General features: G+C 42.8%; 1 protein-coding gene across 6 annotated transcripts in view; it reads left to right on the forward strand.

Annotated features, from left to right (window-relative positions):
• Window positions 1-19639, forward strand: part of vps8 (VPS8 subunit of CORVET complex) — a 651220-nt gene that overhangs the window by 597946 nt on the left and 33635 nt on the right. For all 6 annotated transcript variants that reach the window (XM_078229111.1, XM_078229112.1, XM_078229107.1 and 3 more), the window contains one exon: window positions 12069-12146. In XM_078229111.1, the coding sequence (XP_078085237.1) occupies window positions 12069-12146 (78 nt within the window). The remainder of the gene's footprint in view (window positions 1-12068; window positions 12147-19639) is intronic.

The raw sequence follows: 19639 nt of genomic DNA on the forward strand, positions 1-19639 counted from the left end.
ATAAAAAGATAACTTCCAGAACTGGATTATTGCTGTTTCCCATTCCTCTTCCAAACATGATTCAGACTTTATAACATCACACTGATGCCTTTCAGTGATATCTGACCAGCTTTCTATCAAATTGTTCATATTAATGCTTATCAAATGGTTAGGAAATGGTACTTCATCAGTCATTGTCTTACTTCCTCCTGTGACCTGCCTATTTCATAGATGTTGATGGACAGTTCACTCAAAGTTAAACCACCCACTGAAAACATAATTAATTAATGGAAAGGACAAACTGACCATGAAGACATGGTGATTTTATTCACCGTTGGCGTTGCTGGGACTGATGGTGCAGCAACAATCCAAATCCATTTGTGACTCAGAGTTCATTAACAAAAACAGAAAAACCTCAGCAGGTCTGACAGCATCTGTGGAGAGAGAATAGAGCCAACATTTCAAGTCTGAATGACCGTTCATCAGGGTTCATGAACAGTTTGTTATAATTCAGATCAGAAACTCCAAAGTGTTTTATGAAGTCCGCCTGGATCATAAGGTTTGCTATTTGAACTTGGCGCGGGTAAGCATGAGATGTTTCACTTCAGGTATGATTCGAATGACCCACTAGGGAGCTTTTATCAAACACATTTATTTAAGAATACAGTTAACATGTATAGAAAGGAAATTAGCAATAACCTTTACCAATTACAAGCATGAAAAAAACAATGATATTCTATAACCCTTAATGAATATAGGAAATGTCCCAATCAAACAAACATCCCATAAACAAAACCCTTTCCACAGGTTTATCACAGAAACTACAAATGCTCACGTGATGCTGAACTTAAGTCCTTTGGTTGAATCCTGCAGTTATCTTGATATATACACACAGACAAGCTGAGAGTCAGAACAGCTTCCCAAACACCAGGGAGAGACTCTGGGCAAGCCAACCACCAACAGCAGATTTTCCACTCTAGGAAGGCCTGGAACATTGCTTCCAGCTAACAGCAGAGAAACACTTCTTTTCAGCTTGGTATCCCTTCTCAACTAAAACTGCTGCCAGCAACTAAATTAAAAGTGAAACCTTGAATTCACTCTGAAGAAAAAAAACTGACCTAAACATATGACCTTCCACCCAGTCATCCTCTTAACAATGCAGGGTCCCAAAACAATCCCAGAAAGTACCTGAGGCCCACAGTAAAAATAAACAAAATCCCATTTAAACTATTGAAGCAGCAATAGAAGACGGCCTGGCAACAATTAAAAAGAACTGAAAAGATTTGCTTATAAATGCAGAGAACATGATTTTAAAAATCTCTTAAGGTACGCTAACGTCACAATTGGATTAAGGTGACATTGTGCCGTAATAATGTGTTATTCCGAAACTATGGCTCAAGAAGTTGTTGGAGATTTACTGACATGGCTCTTTTGCATTTGACAAAGTTAATTCTTACAACAACAGCATTATCCACCTCCCGAGTTGTGTACAGAGTCAGAAATACCACGGATAAATTTGCAGGATGCTTCTTGGGAGAGAGCCAGCTTTGGTTTCTACTGGGTGAAAGATGAGAATCTGATGGTGCAATGGAAGTAACATCATAGAATCACAGAACTGTTATAGCACAGAAGGAGGCCATTTGGCCCATCGTATCTGCAGTGGCTCTCCAAACAAGCATAAAACATAGGAGTAGGATTAGGCCACTCGGCCCATCGAGTCTGCTCTGCCATTCAATCATGGCTGATATTTTTCTCATCCCCATTCTCCTGCCTTTTCCCCATAACCCCTGACCCCTTATTAACCAAGAACCTATCTATCTCTGTCTTATGTCACCTTCTGCAGCAACGAATTCCACAGATTCGCCACTCTCTGGCTGAAGAAATTCCTCCTCATCTCTGTTTTGAAGGATTGTCCCTTCAGCCTAAGGTTGTGCCCTCTGGTTCTAGTTTTTCCTACTAGTGGAAACATCCTCTCCATGTCTACTCTATCCAGGCCACGCAGTATCCTGTAAGTTTCGATCAGATTCTCCCCCATCCTTCTGAACTCCAACGAGTACAGACCCAGAGTCCTCAACCATTCCTCATATGACAAGCTCTTCATTCGAGGATCATTCTTGTGAACCTCCTCTGAACCCTTTCCAAGGCCAGCACATCCTTCCTTAGATATGGGGCCCAAAACTGCTCATAATACTCCAAATGGGGTCTGACCAGAGCCATATACAGCCTCAGAAGTACATCCCTGATCTTGTATTCTAGCCCTCTCGACATGAATGCTAACATTGCATTTGCCTTCCTAACTGCCGACTGAACCTGCACGTTAACCTTAAGAGAATCTTGAACAAGGACCCTCAAGTCCTTTTGTGTTTCTGATTTCCTAAGCATTTTCCCATTTAGAAAATAGTCTATGCCTCCGTTTCTCCTTCCAAAATGCATAATCTCTCACTTTTCCATATTGTATTCCATCTGCCACTTTTTTGCCCACTCTCCTAACCTGTCCAAGTCCTTCTGTAGCCCCCTGCATCCTCAATACTACCTGTCCCTCTACATATCTTTGTATCATCTGCAAACTTAGCAACAGTGCCTTCAGTTCCTTCCTCCAAATCGTTAATGTATATTGTGAAAAGTTGTGGTCCCAGCACTGACCCCTGAGGCACACCACTAGTCACCGGCTGCCATCCTGAGAAAGACCCCTTTAACCTCACTCTCTGCCTTCTGCCAATCAGCCAGTCCTCAATCCATGCCTGGATCTTACCCTTAACACCATGGGCTCTTAACTTATTTAATAGTTTTCTATGTGGCACCTTGTTAAAGGCCTTTTGGAAATCTAAATAAATCACATCCACTGGTTCTCCTTTATCTAACTTCCTTGTTACCTCCTCAAAGAACTCTTTAACTGATTTGTCAGACATGACCTCCCCTTGACGAAGCTGTGCTGACTCAGTCCTATTTTATAATGCACTTCCAAGTACTCCGCGATCTCATCTTTAATGATGGACTCTAAAATCTTGCCAATGACCAAAGTCAGGCTAACTGGCCTATAATTTCCCGTCTGCTGCCTCCCTCCCTTCTTAAACAGTGGTGTTACATTAGCTACTTTCCAGTCCTCTGGTACCCTCCCTGCCTCCAGTGATTCCTGAAAGATCACCACCAATGCCTCCACAATTTCCTCAGCTATCTCTTTTAGAACCCTGGGGTGTATCCATCTGGTCCAGGTGATTTATCCACCTTCAGACCTTTCAGTTTCCCCAGAACCTTCTCCTTAGTGATGGCCACTACACTCACCTCTGCCCTCTGATTCTCCTGGAGCTCTGGCATCCAACTGCTGTCTTCCACCATGAAGACTGATGCAAAGTAACTATTCAGTCCCTCTGCCATTGCTTTGTTTCATATTATTACATCTCCAGCCTCATTTTCCAGTGGTCCAATGTCTATTTTTGCCCCTCTCTTACCTTTTATATATTGAAAAAAAACTCTTCCTATAAATGACTTAGTATATTCCTCTGCCTTTTCCATAGAACCATAGACAATTACAGCTCAGAAACAGGCCTTTTGGCCCTTCTTGTCTGTGCCAAACCATTTTATGCCTAGTCCCACTGACCTGCACTTGGACCATATCCCTCTCATCGATGAACCCGTCCAAGTTTTTCTTAAATGTTAAAAGTGACCCCGCATTTACCACTTTATCCGGCAGCTCATTCCACACTCCCACCACTCTCTGCGTGAAGAAGCCCCCCCTAATATTCCCTTTAAGCTTTTCTCCTTTCACCCTTAACCCATGCCCTCTGGTTTTTTTCTCCCCTAGCCTCAGTGGAAAAAGCCTGCTTGCATTCACTCTATCTATACCCATCAAAATCTTATAAACCTCTATCAAATCTCCCCTCAATCTTCTACGCTCCAGGGAATAAAGTCCCAACCTATTCAATCTCTCTCTGTAACTCAGCTTCTCAAGTCCCGGCAACATCCTTGTGAACCTTCTCTGCACTCTTTCAATCTTATTTACATCCTTCCTGTAACTAGGTGACCAAAACTGCATACAATACTCCAAATTCGGCCTCACCAATGCCTTATATAACCTTACCATAACACTCCAACTTTTTTACTCGATACTTCGATTTATAAATGCCAATGTACCAAAGGCACTCTTTACGACCCTATCCACCTGTGACGTCACTTTTAGGGAATTCTGTACCTGTATTCCCAGATCCCTCTGTTCAACTGCACTCTTCAGAGTCCTACCATTTACCCTGTACGTTCTTCTTTGGTTTGTCCTTCCAAAGTGCAATATCTCACACTTGTCTGCGTTAAATTCCATTTGCCATTTTTCAGCCCATTTTTCTAGTTGGTCCAAATCCCTCTGCAAGCTTTGAAAACCTTCCTCACTGTCCACTACACCTCCAATCTTTGTATCATCAGCAAACTTGCTGATCCAATTGACCACATTATCATCCAGATCATTGATATAGATGACAAACAACAATGGACCCAACACCGATCCCTGCGGCACACCACTAGTCACAGGCCTCCACTCAGAGAAGCAATCCTCCAGAACCACTCTCTGGCTTCTTCCATTGAGCCAGTGTCTTATCCAATTTACTACCTCCCCATGTATACCTAGCGACTGAACCTTCCTAACTAACCTCCCATGAGGGACCTTGTCAAAGGCCTTGCTGAAATCCAGGTAGACAACATCCACCGCCTTCCCTTCATCCACTTTCCTGGTAACCTCCTCGAAAAACTCTAATAGATTGGTCAAACATGACCTACCACGCACAAAGCCACGTTGACTCTCCCTAATAAGTCCTTGTCTATCCAAATATTTGTAGATCCTATCCCTTATCACACCTTCCAATAACTTGCCCACCACCGACGTCAAACTTACTGGCCGATAATTTCCCGGATTTCTTTTGGAACCTTTTTTAAACAACGGAACAACATGAGCCACCCTCCAATCATCCGGCACCTCCCCCGTGAATACTGACATTTTAAATATGTCTGCCAGGGCCCCTGCAAGTTCAACACTAGCTTCCCTCAAGGTCCGTGGGAATACACTGTCCGGTCCTGGGGATTTATCCACTCTGATTTGCCTCAAGACAGCGAGCACCTCCTCCCCTTTAATCTGTAAAGGTTCCATGGCCTCCCTACCAGTTTGCCCTATTTCCGTAGATTCCATGCCCGTTTCCTCAGTAAATACGGATGCAAAAAAACCATTTAGTATCTCCCCCATCTCTTTTCGTTCCATACACAGTCTACCGCTCTGGTCTTCAAGAGGACCAATTTTATCCCTCACTATCCTTTTGCTCCTAACATACCTATAGAAGCTCTTTGGATTTTCCTTCACTCTGTCTGCCAAAGCATCCTCATGTCTTCTTTTAGCCCTCCTGATTTCCCTCTTAAGTAGTTTCTTGCACTTTTTATACTCTTCGAGCATCTGATCTGTTCCTTGCTGCCTGTACATTTCATACAACTCTCTCTTCCTCTTAATCAGTGTTACAATCTCCCTCAAGAACCAAGGTTCCTTATTCCTATTTACTTTGCCTTTAATCCTGACAGGAACATACAAACTCTGCACTCTCAAAATTTCTCCTTTGAAGGCCTCCCACTTTCCATTTACATCCTTACCAGAGAACAGCCTGTGCCAATCCACACTTCCCAGATCCCTTCTCATTTCATCAAATTTGGCCTTTTTCCAGTTCAGAACTTCAACCCGAGGACCAGATCTATCCTTATCCACGATCAGGTTGAAACTAATGGCATTATGATCACTGGATCCAAAGTGTTCCCTCACACTCACATCCATCGCCTGCCCTAACTCATTTCCCAATAGGAGATCCAATATCACATCCTCTCTAGTTGGCACCTCTATATACTGATGTAGAAAATTCTCCTGAACACATTTTACAAACTCTACCCCGTCTAAACCTTTAACAGTATGCGAGTCCCAATCTATATGTGGAAAATTAAAATCCCCTACTATCACAACTTTGTTTTCCCTATATCTCTGCACATTGTTTCCAACAGGAAGTTCCTACAGAACATATTGAAGAGGGTTTGTAAACAAATGTTGAAGTTTGTTTAAAAAGTAAAGTGATAGAAGTTTATGGAAAAGAAGGCAGCAGTTTGACCTGTATTTGTGCTGGCTGTTTGCAAGAGCAATCCAAATTTAATCCCACTTCTCTCTCTCTCTCAGGGGTTCTGCTTCAATATTTATTGTGGACAGTGGTCAAGCATATACACACACCACAGAAATCCAAGTCAGGCCTTTTTAAACAGTATTATTTCTTTACAGTGTACACTGTGCATTCATTTCAGTTGTGTAATTGTCTGACCTTGCAGAAATAACCTTAAAATAGAATATTATCTTGAAAGGAGCAGGGGTTGTTTCACAAGGTCAGTGTTGGCTTTAAGGAGAGAGAACTGTGTTCTACCTCAAAGTCTATATTGTAATTATTATCGTGTGGTGACAGACAGAGGCACAATCAGCAGATGCTGCTGTTCATATTAAAGATTTGGTCAGCTCCATTCGGGAGATTATTTTTGACATAATACCACATGCTGTATATTAATCTGGCCCTTCATGTCTGAGCTTCAGAAGCACCTCTCCACTATGGTCCATAAAGCTGCTCTTCAGTGTACTTACTAATGTCCTACCGACTGCTGACATTCAGGTAAACATTCAGAAAAAAGGACCTTGTGCAGATTTTTTTCCGGCAGATTTTCAGGGTGATTTGATGCTGAGTGTACACTTGCTGGTCTGTCAAAGCTTGCTGAACTCTCCGCTTGATATTAACTTGTTTTGTACTGCTGTCTGCGAGGCTGAGATATGTAGGGGGCATTGCTGCTGGAATCGTTTTTTCCTACGAATGTGGCTGTAATAAATTAGATGATACGATAATGGAACTGAGGATTTCACGCCGTAGCCAATTGTTCTCTTAACAGCAGATTTCCCTCAGCAACGATGAAAGTACTTACATGCCACTCACAAACTATCCATCCTAAAACCCTGTGTGTGTAAGACCATGCAAAAAATAACAAAGACACCATGCATTGAAAGAATCAGTCTGTGCGCAGTAAGATTAAGAGGTACCATTGCTTGTCAATATTCTTGTAAAGTTGAATAACTTAACAAAAAAATAAACATTTTGAGTTACTTTGAATTTTAAAAATTCAGTCGATGTTAATCAGGGTAGAAGGCAAGGTCATGTGTGTATTAGCATGATGTTTCTATGATGTAGATGCAGTTACATAAGAAATCTCTTCACAAAAAGTTTTTGAAATATACTTTTTTTAAGTTTATTTATTATTGTCACAAGTAGGCTTACATTAACACTGCAATGAAGTTACTGTGAAAATCCCCTAGTGGCCATACTCCGGCGCCTGTTCGGGTACACTGAGGAGAATTTAGCATGGCCAATGCACCTAACCAGCACGTCTTTCAGACTGTGGGAGGAAACTGGAACACAAGGAGGAAACCCACGCAGACATAGGGAGAACCTGCAAACTCCGCACAGACAGTGACCCAAGCCGGGAATCGAACCCGGGTCCCTGGCGCTGTGAGGCCATCATGTGGAGATGCCAGCGTTGGACTGGGGTAAGCACAGTAGGAAGTCTCACAACACTAGGTTAAAGTCCAACAGCTTTATTTGGCAGCACAAGCTTTCGGAGTGTCGTTCCTTCTTCAGGTGAAAGAGCAGCGCTCCAAAAGCTTGTGCTACCAAGTAAACCTGTTGGACTTTAACCTGGTGTTGTGAGACTTCCTACTGTGTTGTGAGGCAGCAGTGCTAACCACTGCCTAGCCGTAACTTACACACAATAGTGGAGAAATGTATGTAGGAAAGATATTGTTTGGAATTTGAGCAGAAGTTTTGGAACATTCAATTGAACAATGCAGTGGTTTATTTTTCAGTTAGTGTCACAGTCTCCATGAGAATATGATGCCAGCAATAGAAACATTGCTGTCATTTCTATTCAAGTCCGTACAAAGTCTTGCTGCACAAAACATTTCCGCTGGTTTCAGTCACTGCCCCACATAACAGTCAAATGAATACCATTTATTATTTATTCTTGGGCAGTGTGTGTCGCCAGCAAAATTGGGATGAATTGTTTATCCCCAGTTAGCTGAGAAGCCAGTGGTGTGAGCAGTGGCAGTCCTTGTGGAGAAGGTGCTGTGTGTGTAGAGGCTTCGTACTCCTATGTGGTTTCTGAGTACAGTTCTGAGGGTAATTGCTGAGGCAGGATTGACAATATCTTTCCTGTGTGGGAAAAGCAGATAAAATAAATGAAACAGCTGAAGCTGTAACTGTGACGACTCCCTCATTGCGACTGTCCAAAACATTCTGGGAATCAGTTGTACACAAACAGCTTGCTGGCCCACGGAGATACTGCCAATGTACACCAACACCTGAATACATTCAGACTGAAATATTTGCAATAAGATTGAATAACTAGCAGATGCACTGTGTCCTCTCCCTGGCATCCAACGTTCAAGCATTGCCCATCACTGCTCCTATTCTTCACAAGTAGAAGACACAAGCTCCATCATCCCGTTCAAACATCTTTGGAAACAAATAACAAAATGATGACCCAGATTTCATAGCCAATGGTGGCACGGTGGTTAGCATTTGGCCCTTTGAGTCTGCACCGACAACAATCCCACCCAGGCCCTATCCCCGTAACCTTATGTAATTACCCTGCTAGTTCCCCTGACACTAAGGTCAATTTAGCATGGCCAATCAACCTAACCCGCATATCTTTAGACTGTGGGAGGAAATCGGAGCACCCGGAGGAAACCCACGCAGACCGGGGAGAATGTGCAGACTCCACACAGACAGTGACCCAAGGCTGGAATTGAACCCGGGTCCCTGGCGCTGGGAGGCAGCAGTGCTAACCACTGTTCCATGCACGTACATGGCTGGGAGAGCAGTGGTTTACACTCCATCTGACTTCTCTTTTCCATTGTGGGTGAAGCAGATTGCCAAGTTACTAACATCCTTTCAGCACACTCAGACAAGGATTGATTCCACTCCCATTCCTTTGTTTTATGTTCAAACTGCTGTATCTCAGAGATGAGTAAAGCTGTGCTAGTTTTTACTAATAGTCTGTACCCTGACATCTTCTGTGAAGAATAAAGGATTAATTGCTGGACAGGATTTAACTTTGCAGTTTAAGATCAGATATGTGAGAGCTGAACATTATTTGAAACTGACCTGATTAATTTGCTATTTAAATTTGCAGTGATTCCACAGGAGTCATTTCAATGAAAGGAACCCTTATTCTGCTACATTTAGCAATTGTATAAGATTGAAAAGAGAGGGGCCAGGATGATTCTAATTTCTACAAGGTTGATACTGTCCAAAAAACAATTCAGCCAATTATAATTCATGCAGAACACTCAGTCTCACCCAGCACAGTCTTAGCTGCTGTTACAGTCTCGAACAAAACCCATGGACTCTGAAATCTGAAATAGAGAGAGAATATGCAAATACTCAGCAGGACTGGTGTCATCTGTGGAGAGAGAAGCAGATTTCATTTCCACCAGATTTCTCCACATGTTCAGCCAGATCATAGAATCCCCTACGATGCAGAAGGAGGCCATTCGGCCCATCGAGTCTGCACCGACCACAATCCCACCCAGGCCCTATCCCCATAACGCCATGCATTCACCTTAGCTAGGCCCCCGACACTAAGGGGAAATTTAGCATGTCCAATCAACCTAACCCGCACATCTTTGGACTGTGGGAGGAAACCGGCGCACCCGGAGGAAACCCACGCAGACACGGGGAGAACGTGCAGACTCCGCACAGACAGTGACCCAAGCCGGGAACCGAATCTGGGACCCTGGCGCTGTGAGGCAGCAGTGATAACCACCATGCCACCGTGCCAATCTGCTGATTATTTCCAGCATTTACTGATTTCATTTTAAACTGTCTCTTAATTGAATCCATATCTTCACCACCGCACTCGATTTATATTCCACACATTGCTATTTACTTAGCCATTGAGTTTTACAACATGGAGGGAGACCACTCTGCCTACCAAATCCATGCTGGCTATCCTTAGAGCAATCCAACCAGTTCCATTCTCATGCTCAATCCCCCTAACCCTGTAAGTTTATTTTGCACTGTACCCATCCACTTTCCCTTTGGAATCATTCACTGTCCCGTTTCATGCACAGAAAGTTCCAAGTCATAGAAATCATAGAATCATAGAAACCCTACAGTACAGAAAGAGGCCATTCGGCCCATCGAGTCTGCACCGACCACAATCCCACCCAGGCCCTACCCCCATATCCCTACATATTTACCCACTAATCCCTCTAACCTACACATCTCAGGACACTAAGGGCAATTTTTAGCATGGCCAATCAACCTAACCCGCACATCTTTGGACATCTAAGTCATTATTACTTGCTGCAGATCAAACATCCTTCCCCTGGTGAACTCCCTGTATCTTTGCCCAAATCATAAATCCTTGCATTTTAAGCTATTAGGAACAGTTTTTCCTTGTCTATCATCTGCCACCTTGTTGCCCACTCACTTAAGACTTTGGCTTCAGCGTTTGGCTTGTTTCCTTTGCTAATTGTCACAGACTAACTGGTTATTTTAAGTGAGAGAATTAATAAATATCCATCTTCATCTGTCTCACAGTCCATTGAGTCTGTATGTTAGTTACTTACCTTTCACAAGAACACAAGAAGCAGAAACAGGAGTTGGCCACCAGCTCCTTCCAGTCTGCTCTGCCATTCAGTACAATCATGGCTGATCTATGTCGGCCTCAACTCCTTTTCTGTGCCATTTCCCCATAGCCCTCTATTCCTCGATCTATCAAATATTTATTCACCTCCATTTCAAATACTTCTAACGATTCAGCCTGCAACACCTTTTGGAGCAGAGAATTCCAGAGATTCACCACTCTCTGCGAGAAGAAATTTCAATGCACCTCAGTTTTAAGCGACTGGCCCTTTATCTTGTAGCTATGTCCCCTGGTTAGAGCCCCTATGCTTTTATCTTGCTATTCAATGCCATCCATCAGTAGACTGCTGGGCTCCATATTTTATTCAGATCAATGTATGAGGCTCTTTCTCTCTCTCTCTCTCCTCTCAGCTGCTACTGTCATTTTGATATTTTCTGCAGATTTGAGCACATTGTTCTGTGCTTCAGAATGCAACTTATTTACCTCCATAACTTTAAAAGAATGTGCCAAGGTTGGTGCCAACCTTGTATATTTGAAAGTGGGTGCCTTGCCCAGGACTAACCAATTTAAAGTTCTGCTCAAATTATCATTAATCTGTTCACTTGTCAGCATTGAAATCGGTCCCCAGTATTCATAATTCTGTTGGAATTCAATTGAACCATTTTGAGAACATCCTAAACATCAAAGCCAACAATCTATTTGCATTTACATTTCATATCTATTTAGATTTATATTTACTGTAAAGGTTAATGTGAATATTGTAAACATAATTTTTAAAATAGCAGACAAGTGCAGATTGTGAGCAGTGGGACAGAGGTTATATTTCATAAGTAATTGACCTTTTAACTCACTAATTCTTCACGATCAACTTTGTCCACGTGTTACAAAGTTTATTTGTAGGTGTCAGGGTAAAGGTGCCAATTGGAATTGTGCCAAATGGTCCACAAAAATGTGGTGAAAACTTGTGGAGTGTGACTTTTCAGCCACAATAAATGAATGACCCTCAGCATTACTGCGCAGTTTCTTGTGTGTTTGACAGCATGACGCATTAAGTAAGAAAGTGAAATTCTGACAGCCATGTAGCAGCTGCTATCGATAATGAAATGTTTTCTATTGTTGACGAAAGAGACATGCTGTTAAAACTTTTCCTCTTTCATTCATCAAGAGTGCAAGAACACCAGATTTCAGTTTGGCTTTTGGGCCTGATGAGTGTAAGAGGAAAAGCTTCAACAGTAGATTTATTTTTTTCTTTCAGCAATATTCGAGAAATGTTTTCTGTTGGGATTTATAATCTAGTTATTATAATTGTGTTTTTTATAACCTTGTTAAAGGTTAGTGCCAGCGATGCATCCTTCGGGAGAAGATCTTATATCTCTTACATTTTGTTTTTCTTGTTTCAGCCAACTGAAGCAGCGCTAGAACCACAGCAGATCCAAGCCTTTGACCAGCTCCGACGCCTCTACAGAGGACCATCTCGGGTACGATCTTAATTCTCCTACTGTTAATTTCACTTCCCTGAAACGAAATAGTTCTATAGAAAACAATACTGTTTATTACAAAGCTAAAAGACAGCTACGAGTAACCAGAGATGGCACTGCAAGATATGGGTCTAATTCTGTGCTATTGATTTACATCTGGAGAGGCAGTGGAACCACACAATATCTGTCTTGTCTCTTGCTTTATGTGTACTCGAGTTCTAGGCTGTGCATTGTCTCCCACACATCTGATCTTTAAAAACAATTCTGACAGGGAGATTTTTGTTATTTTGAAGTGTGTTTTTGTGCTTAATATGTTGAGTGGCACGGGCTGAGGAATTGTCCATTTGCCAGTTCAAGCACCCAGCCATGGCCTGGCGCATCCTAGGTTAGGTACATTGAAGAGTAAAGATGCACAGTAAAACCATCTCTGGCCCACACACAATAATGTGCCCCGACCTCAGAAGAGAATCTCCCGCTACACCAGTGCAGCGTTCTTTAGTCACTTCCCAAACATACACCATTGCCATGTCATGTTGAAGTGTAGCACTTTTGTGATTATAGGTCTTACTGACTAGAAACAGATTTTCTTTCTTTTTCATATAGAGTTTATGTTTTAAAACTTCATACATATAATTATCAATCACTGTGCAGTGTGAATATTATTTACTCCTCATTGTCAGATGCTTTCAGGCGTGTTGAGTTTTTCTAGCACTTTCCGTTTTTATTCCAGACTTCCAGCATCTGCAGTATTTTGCTTTTTGTCACTCTAACTCTATCCCCGCATATATCTGCCATTTAAGTTGCTTTGAGGATTGGATACTGGGCAAAGGTCAGCAGACTAAAGCTCAGATACAAAAACAGCAGCCATAGCGAACTCCATCGTGTAATTAATTCACAGGGAGCCGTTTTAATGATGACTTCTCTTAAAGAACAGACTCTGCTCGATATATGTACAAGAGTCACAAATAGAAAGTCAATATTTCAAATGATGGAACGTTGTTCCCTTCTTTAATATCTTCTGTGTCTCTTGGGAAGGTCAATAAAAGTCAGAGGCATTGATGCAAACAGCATAATTATTCAGTCTGTTCTTTAAGAGAAGTCATCATTAAAACGGCTCCCTGTGAATTAATTACACGATGGAGTTCGCTATGGTCGCTGTTTTTGTATCCGAGCTTTAGTCTGCTGACCTTTGCCCAGTATCCAATCCTCAAAGCAACTTAAGTAGCAGATACATGCGAGGACATAGAGTGACAAAAAACAAAATACTGCAGACGCTGGAAGTCAGGAATAAAAACAAAGTGCTAGAAATACTCAACAGGCCTGAAAGCATCTGCAGAGAGAGGGAATCGACCTTAACATGTTCTGAGATTTGATCAAGGATCCTCAGCTTGAACCTTTGAGCTGGATCTTTGCAAAGCAGGGAGACTGCGAACCTCTCAAAATATCAGGTCGGAGCCAATTCCAGAATTCCTGGCCCCATTCTGGGCACCTCCAACTTTTACCATCAGGGGTAATGTGCAGTTTTGTACAGGTCAGCTCACCTGCACTCATGAACTGGCCAGCTCTATTTCAGGATGAGCATCTACCCTCCAAAATGTTTGTGGAGTTAGACCAGCTTTTAAACCACTCGTTGTTCACGGTCCTCTTTCTTTTATATGTGATGATACTGTGCCTTTAAGAAATGTAGGTATATCATATTTCTTTGTACCATATTTTTATAAGGGGTATGTTTCGAATTCAGATCTGTTTTGCAGGGTGCCAATTTGTCTAGCAAAACCTTTATCACAGGATAAGTACTCATTTTAGACCTGAAGTGTTTGTTTTAAACAGAGCTATTGCATTTGTGTTTACTCGGGTCTCCCCTACGGATTTGTAAAGTTTTGATTAGGTTGTGCTTAATGGGAGGAGCTAAGCTTGCAGATAGAAACAGTGTTCCCGTTTCATTTTAAAATACAAAAGTTGCTGCTTGGGCTGCCAGAAGAAACAGGTGTCACTCTGTCCCTCTTTCTCTAGAGGTGTTCTGAAAGCTCTAAGACTGGTAACCTAAGCTACAGCCAGAATGCCTGTGTTTTGCTAACTAATTTTAAAAAGGGGGTTTTAGTCTATAAGAGAAATATTGTGTGAACTGGAACTCATAGCGATAGGCTAGCAATCAAGACTTGTACCTTGTCATGTTTAAGTATTGTTCAATTGGTAAAAGTTATGCTAATTCATTTGTTATAGTTAAACTGTGTTGTTAAAGTTTGTTTTAATAAAAACCTTCCCAGTTTGTCAGTAGACTCATGCCTGGACTGAAACATCTTACCCTCACACAAATGCCAAAATAGAAAATTGCTGGGGTCTAGTCTGGTTTCATAATATACCTTGGGTTTTTGATCTGGTACCCTAGCATATGTAAGAATGCATAATGAGGCTTGACTGAGAGCCGAGACATTCAGTAGTCTCTTGAAGCAGCTACACCCCAGGGAAAATGTTGTTTAATTGACAGTTCTTTCTCACTGATATATTCTGTCAATTGCACAATGTTTATTTACACATGATAAAGAGATTTCAGGTGCTTGTAGTTTCTGCTTCTTATACTTCAAGGGGTCTGGATGATTGACACTTTTATTGAGCTATAGTAAATGCAGCTTTTATGAATGCATGTCTTTTTTCAAGAATTTTCACAAATGCTATTATTACTAAAGGGTTCAGTGGTTCTGTAAGAGTGTATACTTGATGAATGGGCATGGGGGTGCCATAGGTTGGCATGTAGAACATGAGGGGCCATGGGGGTTGTTGTAGGGCATAAGGTGACATGATGGGATATGGGGAGTTTGAGGAGGTATGAGGATGTGGGCTGGAGGGCTGTGTTTTGTTTTATTAATGTCACTGTGACTTGGACAAAGTCCCAGATCACCAAAGCAGACCTTTGAAGCAGCCTGCCTCAGCACCTGGCAGACCCCATGGCTGCCCTTCTGAGCTCCTTACAGAGGAGGCTGGCCCAACTCCAGCTAGCCCTCCCCCAACAAAAATCCCATCAGCCACTTTCTCCCATGGTAGAGGCACCGAGAATTCCCACTTCCCACCTCAAAGATGAAAATATGAAAATATGGTTATCACAGATGCTGCCAGACATGCTGAGCACTTGCAGCATTTTCTGCAATCATGAGGGCTAGAGTGAGAGCAAGGCTTGAGCAATGTTTGCCCTGGGGTAAAGCTGTGTCAACAGGGTAATGGATGTCTGGACTCAGCCAAGCCTCATTACTCAAAAAAAACTTAGGTCATTCAAAATGTCTACAGACACAAATGTTCTACTGCTCTGTGAACTTAATGATATTTGAGATAATTGTTTCCTCTGGAAAGATGTGAGGGGTGTGTTCTCTTCTGCTGCTAGGATTTCCATGTTTTTTCATTCAATCCATGTAATCACCGTTGTTAAAAAGAATCTTGTTAAAATTGCACACATAGCTTGATAAAAAAATAAAGGAGTGATTATTACAGTCAGTTTGCTTTCCACTAATTCTGTCTTCCCTTAAAAACACGTACCACAGTGTGCTTTGCAGCTCAGCTGGGACTGTAATTTCAACAGAAAAGCTGGAAATTGAGTGTGAAATCTGCTACATGTTGTGTATCATCACAGGAGCCTAAAGGGCCGGGAGTGTCTGCGATGTCTAAACAATAATAATAACCAACTTAAAGAAAATAAATATCATCAGCATTCTTCAGGTCATGTCGAAAGGATGCAGAGCGATAGTGCTTAATATGTCAGCTTGTAGTGTCAATAAGTACATTTCATGGCTAGATTAGTGGAGTATACACTGGGCAAGTTAGTTCTAGTCACCAAGACTGAATGTAAACATTCAGGCACTGGAGACAGTATAGAAAGCAGCACAGATTGATCCCTAATGTGAATGACTTGAGTTATGAGGGTGATACTGGGTCTCTTCAGCCTTAGAAGGAAGTAACTGAGAGGGCCCTCCAGAATTGTACACAGCGGTGGTTAAGGAAACCTTTAAACTGCATACTAGAGTACTTCATGAAAGAAGTTTTCGGCTGAAACTGGTGAAGAAAATTTATATTGATCGAGACATCAGCAGCGAATAGCAGAGGAGGCCAAGAATCCCGGTAGAAAAGGTGTTTTTACCTACTTCACCTCAACTACATTGCTTACACGCACCTTCAGTTTATAGCCACATGGAATTGGATGAGTAAAGTACAAAACAGGCTGATTAAACGCCCCAAATTTAAAAAGTTTTACTCCCTGAGAAGGATTATTTTAAAATTATTTGTGTGAATTAGTTTATCTCTAGCTGTACAGTGTCTCCAGTCTCACCAGGTTGCATCCCATCTATCAGTTGAGCTCAAAGCATCACACCCACGAAAGGAGCTTTGGAGCATGACCCCCCCCCAGGGGTTATCAATGTGAATTCTAAAATCCCTTTTTCTAATGCTGTTGCTTCCTCCAAGTATGTTCCTTTCAACTGCAGAGATTGCAGGTAGAGAGAGCCAGGAGCAATTCAGCAGGCGTTAGAATTTTGGTCTGATACTGGAGAGTGGCACCTGCTGATTTGAAGCATTTACCTACTGCCTGTAAACAGCGATAATTGGCAGCAATATTGCAATATTAGCCATGTAACATTGCTGTTTGCGTTTGGAGTATTTCCAACTGCGGGACAGGGAACACAGAGTTGAGAGGTTTCCAGGATGATGGGAAGTTTTGGTAGAGAAAAAAAAAAGACTCCCTCTGATGAGTGCGGCACGGTGGCACAGTGGTTAGCACTGCTGCTTCACAGCACCAGGGACCCGGGTTCAATTCCTGGCTTGGGTCACTGTCTGTGCAGAGTCTGCATGGATTTCCTCCAGGTGCTCCAGTTTCCTCCTGCAGTCCAAAGGTGTGTGAGTTAGGTAGATTGGCCATGCTAAGTTGCCCCTTAGTGTCAGGGGGACTAACTAGAGCAAATGCAAGTGGTTATGGGGATAGACCTTGGGTGGGGTTGTGGTCGGTGCAGACTCATAGAAATCTGCAGTGCAGAAGGAAGCCATTGGGCCTATCGAGTCTGCACTGACTTTAATCCCACACAGGTCCATTCCCCATAACCCCATGCATTTACCCCATTTACCCTAGTCTCCCTGACACTAAGGTGCAATTTCGCATGGCCAATCCACCGAACCCGCACATCTTTGGAGTGTGGGAAGAAACCAGAGCACTTGGAGGAAACCCATACAGACACAGGGGAGAACGTGCAAACTCCACACAGTGACCCAAGCCAGGAATCGAACCCGGATCCCTGGCGTTGTGAGGCAGCAGTGCTAACCACTGTGCCACCGTGCCCCTGCACTCGATGGGCTGAATGGCCTCCTTTTGCACTGTATGATTCTATGAATAACCAAAAATCATAGATTTAAAATCATTGGGTAAAGTTCACGAGGGGAGACGAGGAAAATATTTTCACTCAGAAAATTGTTGAGATTTGCTTGCATTTGGAATACTGCGTCCAGTTCTGGTCGCCGCACTACCAGAAGGACGTGGAGGCTTTAGAGAGAGTGCAGAGGAGGTTTACCAGGATGTTACCTGGTATGGAACGGCTTAGTTCTGAGGAGAGATTGGGTAAACTGGGGTTGTTCTCACTGGAAAGACGGAGGATGAGGGGTGACCTAATAGAGGTGTATAAAATTATGAAAGGCATAGATAGGGTGAACGGTGGGACGCTTTTTCCCAGGTAGGTGGTGACGTTCACGAGGGGTCATAGGTTCAAGGTGAGGTGGGGGAGGTTTAACACAGATATCAGAAGGATGTATTTTACACAGAGGGTGGTGGGGGCCTGGAATGCGCTGCCGGGCAAGGTGGCGGAGGCGGACACACTGGGAACGTTTAAGACTTAGCCACATGAATGGAGTGGGAATGGAGGGATACAAAAGAATGGTCTCGTTTGGACCAGGGAGCGGCGCGGGCTTGGAGGGTCGAAGGGCCTGTTCCTGTGCTGTATTGTTCTTTGTTTTTTGTTTTTTGAGATCTGGAATGTTCTTCCTGATCAGGTGGTGGAAGCTGATTTCATCAGTAATTTTAAAAGGAAGTTGGACAGACTGAGTGAGGAACTTGGAGGTTGTTGGATAAAATATTGGAGTGTGAGACTAAGCACAATTATGCTTTCAAAGAGGCAGCATAGACACGACAGGCTACATGTCAAGGGGAGATAGTGGTGTCATGGTAACGTCACTCAACTAGTAATCCAGACGTCCAGGCTAATGCCCAGGGAAACCAAGTTCAAATCCCACCAGGGCAGCTGGTGGAATTTAAATTCAATTAATAAAATCGGGAATATAAAGCTAATTAAACTATCATTGACTGTTGTAAAATCCCATCTGCTTCACTAGTGTGGAAATTTCATCCTGCGAAGAGTGGGGAATATCTGGAATTCACTGCCACAAAGACTAGTGTAGGCTGGATCATTGGAAGTATATAAAATGGAGATGGATAAATATTTGATAGATCGAGGAATAGAGGGCTTTGGGGAAATGGCACAGAAAAGGAGTTGAGGCCGGCATAGATCAGCCATAATCTTATTGAATAGTGGGACAGGCTTGAAAGGCCTGGAGGCCTCCTCCTGCTTCTATTTCTTGTGTGATCCAGCAAGCCACTCAATCCAAGGGCAATTAGGGATGGGCAATAAATGCTGGCCCAGCCAGTGACACCTACATCCCACAAAAGAACAAGAAGAAAAATTATTTGTGTGACTCTGTGGTTACAGTGCTCTTCTGAATAACAGCAGACAACATGTCCCCTGCTCACTGAAAGTAGAAAGAGTGAGAGTGTCGGGTAAAGCACACTGTGCAGCATTAGTTTCAGCTTTGCTCAGGAATTTGAGTTGTTCACGTTGACAGTAGCTAACGCAGCAAATTAGTGAGGGAAGAGGAGATGGGATTGCAAAATAAGGCACCTGTGTCATCACCTTGTTTAGTTTGTATGTGTGGTTCAGGTTGTTAACTTGTGCGTGTGTGTGCAGCGTACGCCAATGCACTGAAGCAATCTCATTGCCTGATTATCAAACAGCTACGCATGCCATTTCCAGCAATCTCATTGCAGCAAAGGCTTTCAACCAGATCAGTCTGATAGAGAAATCTGACATTTGCAAATGTTGGTTAATTGCAATTGATGCAGCCAATGCTGTGATAGTTTTAAATCAGGTCACTTTTCCAGATATGACATGTTGCTCAGTGCAGCCCTGACCCTGTGAACATTACAGCTTCTGACAATCATTTTATGTATCGCAGCTTCTCAATGCCATGGCCAAGTGAGTTTGCAAGTTATTTATGTCTGAAACATGTTAAGGCAGCGTTAAATGGAAGCAGAGTCAGTATTCCCAAACTTAACCCCAGCCAAGAGATTCAAACCTGAATCTCCGGCAATGCTGCACCGATCAGTATAACCCAGCCTTCAATTATCTTACCCGCTTTTTTGGGGGGGCGGCACAGTGGTTAGCACTGCTGCCTCACAGTGCCAGGATCCCAGA

This window comes from Mustelus asterias, chromosome 14 (genome assembly GCF_964213995.1).
Source record: "Mustelus asterias chromosome 14, sMusAst1.hap1.1, whole genome shotgun sequence".
Classification (NCBI taxonomy): Eukaryota; Metazoa; Chordata; class Chondrichthyes; order Carcharhiniformes; family Triakidae; genus Mustelus; species Mustelus asterias.